Source organism: Hylobates moloch, unplaced genomic scaffold (genome assembly GCF_009828535.3).
Source record: "Hylobates moloch isolate HMO894 unplaced genomic scaffold, HMol_V3 SCAFFOLD_20, whole genome shotgun sequence".
NCBI lineage: Eukaryota > Metazoa > Chordata > Mammalia > Primates > Hylobatidae > Hylobates > Hylobates moloch.
This window is the reverse complement of record NW_026652295.1, coordinates 34,013,308-34,020,248: the sequence shown is the minus strand read 5'-3', so window position 1 is coordinate 34,020,248 and position 6,941 is coordinate 34,013,308. Positions and strand designations below refer to the sequence as shown.

Here is a 6,941-nt window from a genome sequence, read left to right as displayed (position 1 = left end):
TCCCAGACCCAGTTCTGGGACTGAAGGTTAACCCTTCACCTGCTGCCCCTTCTCAACACCCAGGTCCCCAGAGCCAGCCGGGCCTGTCCAGCAGCCACCTGTGGGTATTTATGAGTTTCATATGAAGTACTGTGCCCCTTCCCTTCCTTATCCCGACCCTGCCCGAGCTTCCTGAAGGTCCTCACTGTTTGCATATCGCTCAGGCCACCTCCAAACCCCACCTAGGTTTTATAATGTATATTATATATTTTTTTGTGTATTTTTAAAATCCAGCTGTGATGGGTTATATCATAAATGCAGCTTGGGGTTGGAGCAGGGGCCCTCAAGGCCCAGCTCCTGCTCAAAAAAAAAAAAAAAAAAAAAAAAAAATTAAAGTTATTTGTTTGTGGGTCAGTCATGTAACCACTTGTGTGCCAGACCTTTGGATTGGAACAGCTTCAGGTGAGGGCTCCTCCTAGGTCCTGGTGTGTCATCACCCCCAACCCCTGCAATGCCATCTCTTGGGGGGCCCCAAGGCCTACCCACACTCAACATTTCCCTCACTCCCTCCTGCTTCCAGCTGAGCACTTGTATGTGCTGGCCTGAGGTCACCTAAGGGAAGTGATTTGCTCAAGGCCGCACATTGACTGAGATGGAAGCTCCAGGGCCCCCTGATAAGCCAGCACAACACAGACCAAAGCCTAGGGGTTAGCAACTGACCCTAAGTGACTCAAGGAGGGTAAGCGCTCTCCCCAGGTGACAGCTGCTGACCTACCCATGTCTGCCTGGAAAGCCCTGCTGTCCTGAGCCACCTGTCCTCAGTAGGGACAGACCACAGTCCTTAGGGGGCTGGGGCAGAGACAGTTCAAGACTTTCAGCGGCCGGGCACAGTGGCTCACACCTGTAATCCCAGCACTTTGAGAGGCTGAGGCGGGTGGATCACGAGGTCAGATGGAGACCATCCTGGCTAACATGGTGAAACCCCGTCTCTAGTAAAAAAGAAATACAAAAAATTAGGTGGGTGTGGTGGCACACGTCTGTAGTCTCAACTACTCAGGAGGCTAAGGCAGGAAAATAGCTTGAACCCAGGAGGTGGAGGTTGCAGTGAGCCGAGATTGCACCACTGCACTCCAGCCTGGGCAACAGAGCTAAACTCCGTCTCAAAAAAAAAAAAAAGCTTTAAGCAAACATTTTCCCAAAGAGGCTGTTCTAGCTTTTTCTCCTGCAGTTAAATATGGGTGAACTGATTGGACTCACTTGTCACAGGATGAAACTGTATTTGCTCTGAGGGTGGCAGGCTAGAGATGAGACGACTAGAATAAAGGGTTAAACAGAATGGGAATGACCCAGTTAGATTTTAATTTCAGATAAACATATGATTTAAGTATGTTCCATGCAATACTAAGGACATCCTGCATTTTTATTTGCTAAATCTGGCAACCCTCTAGAATTTAGTCTTCTAGGTCATTCTAGTCCAACCTTCAAGTTAACAGATGGGGAGAACTTGAGACATGCTAAATGTACTTCTCACAGCCAGTCACTGCCAACATCAGGATTCCAACCTGGTCTGCCTGACTCCACGTTGTGTGCCTGGTATCCCACTAGGAGCCCCAAACTGTCACCTGCTGGATGGATGGGAGGGTGCCCAGAGCCCCAATAGGTAGGAGGGGTCCAGGAGGCAGAAATTCCTGGAGGCTCCACTGGACATCTGTGGGCGTTTAGCACACAAGAGCCTTCAGATAATTGCTTTTGCTTTAAGCTAAAGTTTCCCTTTTCCTTCTGACTGCAAAGATCACAGGAGGTTTAGAAAATACAGAAAAGCCCAAAGAAAAGAAAAAACCTAAACAAGTAGCTGGTTGGACCTGTCTTGAGAACCAAGATTCACTGCTCATCCTCATTAGGTTTTACACCTTTCTTACCAAGGAAGTGCTGTAACTTAAAGCTAAAAATGCAAAAACTGCTCAGAGTGAAAACCCTGTATTCTTCAGTTCAGGGACAGGGAAAGCTTGTTTTGAGAAATGCAGCATCTCCCCTGCCCCCCCCCCCCCCCCCCCCCCCCCACACCACCGATGGACTCTTGCTGTCGCCCAGTCTAGACTGCAGTGGCGCAATCTCGGGTCACTGCAACCTCCACCTCCCGGGTTCAAACAGTTCTGCCTCAGCCTCCCAAGTAGCTGGGATCACAGGCATGAGCCACTGCACCCGGCCAAAATACAGCATTTTTAAGCACTGCTTTTATGCTTTAAAATAACCCTTCTCAGCTGGGCGTGGTGGCTCACGCCTGTAATCCCAGCACTTTGGGAGGCCGAGACGGGCGGATCACAAGGTCAGGAAATGGAGACCATCCTGGCTAACACAGTGAAACCCCGTCTCTACTAAACATACAAAAAATTTAGCTGGGCGTAGTGGCGGGTGCTTGTAGTCGGGAGGCTGAGGCAGGAGAATGGCGTGAACCCAGGAAGCGGAGCTTGCAGTGAGCCAAGATCACGCCACTATACTCCAGCCTGGGCAACGGAGCAAAGACTCAAAATAACCCTTCTCGGCCAGTCATGGTGGCTCGTGCTTGTACGCCCAGCACTTTGGGAGGCTGAGGTGTGTGGATCACTTGAGGTCAGGAGTTCAAGACCAGCCTGGCCAACATGGTGAAACCATCTCTACTAAAAATACAAAAAAAAATTAGTTGGCCATGGTGGCGTGTGCCTGTAATCCAGCTACTTGGGAGGATGAGGCAGAATTCAGGAGGCAGAAGTTGCAGTGAGCAGCGATCACGCCACTGCACTCTAGCCTGGGTGACAAGAGGGAAACAAAAATCTAAAATAACCCTTTTCTATTAAGAAACGGGGATGAGGCTGGGCACGGCGGCTCATGCCTGTAATCCCAACTGTAATCCCAACACTTTGGGAGGCTGAGGCGGGCAGATCACAAGGTCAGGAGCTTGAGACCGTCCTGACTAACACAGTGAAACCCCATCTCTACTAAAAAAAATACAAAAAATTAGCCAGGTGTGGTGGTGGGCGCCTGTAGTCCCAGCTACTTGGGAGGCAAGAGAATGACGTGAACCCGTGAAGTGGAGCTTGCAGTGAGCTTAGATGGGGCCACTGCACTCCAGCCTGGGCAACAAAGCGAGATTCTTGTCTCAATTAAAAAAAAAAAAAAAGGCAGGGATGAACTGGGTCCCCTATTTACCAAAGTCAAACTAAGCTGATTTTAGTCAAAGGTTAAAGCAGTACTGGGTGCTAGAGGCAAGAACTGCCAACAGGGAAATGCCTCAGAAAAGGAGGGGGCTTAGCCTGCCTGGGGCAAGGACCTGGAATACTGTTGGTTCCCCTAGAAAAATTAACAGGATCTGGCTGGGGACGGTGACTCACACCTGTAATCCCAGCACTTTGGGAGGCCAAGGCAGGCAGATCGAGGCTAGGAGTCCAGCCTGGCCAACATGGTGAAACCTCAATCTCTACTGAAAATACAAAAATTAGCTGGGCATGGTGGCACGTGCCTGTAATCCCAGCTACTCGGGAGGCTGAGGCAGAATTGCTTGAACTGGGACCCAGAGATTGAGATCTCACCATTGCACTCCAGCCTGGGCTACAGACTCCATTAAAAAAACAACAACAAAAAAACAAGGTCCATTAATTATACTTTTGTACTGGTTTGCTATGCCTTGTTTTCCTTAACATTTATTCATTACTGACCCAAAGCATAGGATACTCCACATGTGGTCTTGTTAACACAGAAATACTGACTAAAATCCTTATTTTAAATTTACATGAACCAAACCAATGCTATTAGCAACCCTATCACATACCCAAGACTGCCTAATTTTGATGGCAGAAAAACATCCTCTTCCCTATAGTACCCAACCATCATCAAGGTGACAAACTACACAACTAGCCATCAGCAGTGCCAAGGCCCTCACTTGTCAGCTGACAAACCACCCCCCACCCTCAATCACAGGCAAACAGAGGGAACTGGTAATATAATTTATTCAAATGTGCCTTAATATAGGCGCTGGGGCTTGCCCATGGTGCTCTTGATATATAAGGCCCGGACATTCTGCCAGTTTTTCTTGAGCAATGACACCAAGAAGTTGACAGCCAGGTGAATGTTATACACAAGCTCATCGTCTGTCATCTTCACGTGACCAACAGCTACAGCCAGACATAACACCTGGGAGAGAAGAGAGGATCAAGTCAGGTTGGTGGAGGAATGGCAGATGGTCTGTCCTTCCTCCCCTAGTGGCCTGGTGAGCAGGTACTTGGACCTGGGCCAAGATCAGGGTTACTCCAAAAGTTTCAATCCTGGTGGGTGCTCTTATTGGCATAGAGACTTGGGTAAGATTTAGACCCTGCCAACACCTTCACCCATAGCAACCCGCCAGACCCATTCACCTTCTTCATTTGGAACTTGATTGTGGACTTCACCTCATCCACTTTGGCCACCATGTTTTCGTTGTGTGTGAGCAGGGAAGGGAACTTTCCTGCCTTATTTAGACCTGGGCCGAGGATTCGTGGAATCTGCTTGATCAGAGACTCTGAGGCCAAAAACGCATCATACTTCTTGGCTGATAAAGAGAGGAAGCCATTGGCATTGCTTAGGACCTGGTCACCAAGGCACACCTCAATGTGGCAGGCCAGAAACGCACTTGAATCAATCATGTAAGTGACCTCCAAGCTGACCCATGATCCATGGCATAACCGCTGTACAACGGATGCTCCGGTCAAGACTGCCTGGGCTCGAATTCTGCCTTTCTATTTCTTAGCTGTGGACCCTCGACACGTGACAACTGGGAATGTCTGCTTCCTACCTGTAAAAGCAGTCTAATGCCACTGCCTAAACAACGCAGCGTAAAGATTTCCAAATCATAGTTCACCAGCACCTGGCTGGTCAACTTACAATGGCTGGCCTCCCTCATCATCATAGCAATACAAACATCAAACCACCCCAAAGCTGAAACAGCACTCAGGCAAGCTAGGCAACCACCGCCGATTCTTTGCTATTCAAGCCCCCTCATCATTTAAAAATCCAAATGGCAGAAAAGCCTTTCTACCGCCCCCGCCACACATCTCACATGCAAAACCACAGCGGCCGGACTCACCCAGCTTCTTGACCAGTTTTTTATTCTTGTTGAGTTTTTTCAGCGCCTCGATGTCCATGTGGGGGATATCCACGGCCTTAGCCTCGTCACAGTGCTGCTGGTCCCCCAGGACACACACAGAGAACTTGGGGCGGGGAGTGGACTTAAGCCTGCGTTTTGGAGGACAGCACCAACAGGTTATGCCTAGCCCTGGATCCCAAAGGCCGGTGAAGGGTCTGGGACCGCAGCAGCCACCGAGCCTTACCCGGAGCGTTCACATTCACCAGCAGCCAGCCTGGCTTCTCAGGCTGGCCGGCGGGCTCGGCCGAGGCCTCCCCACGCCTCCCCTCATGTTTTAAGACCCAGGGTGGGGGTCCGTCCAGCCGCGCCTGCCCGGAGCAGGGGGTCTGAACTACCCTAGCACATCAGTACCGACGTGCCCGCCTCCGGCTCAGAGGGAACCTGCAGGGGAGGGGCAGGCACGGGGGCACTGAGGGCTGGGTGGGATCAGAACGGTGCCAACCTGACGGTACCCGAGAAGCGCTTGTCCTTCTGGGGGTCATAGTTCTTCAAGCTGATCTGCAACTCCACCGTCTCCAGGAACCTTCGAGAGAGGACGGGGGTTAAGCACCCGCCGGCCCTCGCCACCCGCTCCGTGCCCCAGGGTCGGCACTCACTTGCGGCGCTTGCGCTGGTTCCCGTGCAGGACTTCCCGCACCGCCTCGTACAGGGTGTCGCGAGAGACTTTGCTGCTGCGGGAGAGAAGCGACAGCGCGCTCAGGGCCGCGGAGTGCACACGCTCGGACTGCTTGGAAGCCTCCGAGGCTCTAGGCTTCGAGAAGGGCGGACGGCCCACGGCGGACTCCCCCGTAGATTCCGGACACCCGGACACCAAGTAGAGCGACGGGAGCCCAGACCCAGACCCAAGCCCCGGTGGAAGAGGGAGGCTGTCGGTGATCGGACCCGGTAGGAAGGGCGACCCGCAGGCCGACCCGCCTTGAGAAATGCCCCGCGGCGAAGGTAGCGCAAAGGTCCGCAGTTCGGCCTACAGGATCCGAACCCTTCGCGGGGCACCCGGAGGCGCGGATGAACGCGGATAGGGCTTTCAGGACCCACTCACCTCATGGCTTCTGCCGCCGCGCTAACCGGAAAAGAGACTAGTATGTCTTGCGCATGCGCTCAAATAGTGGCCCTGATCTCGCGATAATGCCTTGCTCCTCGGTCCTACCCCCAGAGAGGTTGGGTGGGCCAACCCTGAGAAGCGCGGCCTTCTCTGGCCGCTGGGGGGCGTCGCTGGACCGCTAGGCCGGCGCGGGAACCCACGGAGTTGTCGCAGTCCTGAGCGCCCCGCGGTCCCCCGGTAATGTGCCGATTCGCGCCCGCTGCTGCTGGACCCCTAGGGAAGCGGCTGGGTTCGGGGCTCGAGCTTCGGTAGTCACACGTACTGGTACAGCCCAGTGATGTTCACTGACAGCGTGGATTCCGGCATGCTTGTCCCTCAAACCCCTCTCCCCTCGCGCCCTCTGCACCAGCTTATGTTCTCAAAAGGAAGCCTGGCCCGACCTCCCTCCCTCAGCGACCTTGCTGTAAGGTGGACTCGTGGTAAGGGAAGTGTCCGGAAAGTTCTGTTCCTGGCCTTTCAACGCCTGCAGAGGGGACAAGCTGGGAAGGTCCTAAAGTGAACTTTCACTTGATAGTTAATTTGATAACATCTACGTTTTAAGTGTGACTACAATGAATAAGGCGTCTAGCCAGGTGCTACAGGAGTACAAAGATGTAAAACAGGCACACAGCACTGCACACCCATAAGGTGTCTTCTCTGCTGTTTCCTCTGTCCAATGGGTCTCATCCTCTTAGCCCACAGTAACCCCAAGAGCCTTCAGATCTC

The 6,941-nt window shown here is 52.5% G+C and overlaps 1 protein-coding gene across 2 annotated transcripts; it reads right to left on the bottom strand.

The window, feature by feature from the left end:
* Positions 1 to 3,946: 3,946 nt before the first annotated feature.
* On the bottom strand, positions 3,947 to 6,239 carry RPL10A (ribosomal protein L10a). 2 transcript variants are annotated; one of them, XM_032141527.2, is made up of 6 exons: positions 6,174 to 6,239; positions 5,731 to 5,805; positions 5,577 to 5,657; positions 5,075 to 5,223; positions 4,368 to 4,540; positions 3,947 to 4,146 (listed from the first exon to the last, which is right to left on the bottom strand). In XM_032141527.2, exons 1-6 carry the CDS (start codon positions 6,176 to 6,178, stop codon positions 3,976 to 3,978), a joined length of 654 nt encoding a protein of 217 aa, XP_031997418.1. In that variant the 5' UTR covers positions 6,179 to 6,239; the 3' UTR covers positions 3,947 to 3,975. The 2 variants fall into 2 exon arrangements, with proteins under 2 accessions (XP_031997418.1, XP_058288548.1); XM_058432565.1 differs by having other exon boundaries at positions 5,731 to 5,802; positions 6,174 to 6,193.
* Positions 6,240 to 6,941: the final 702 nt, after the last annotated feature.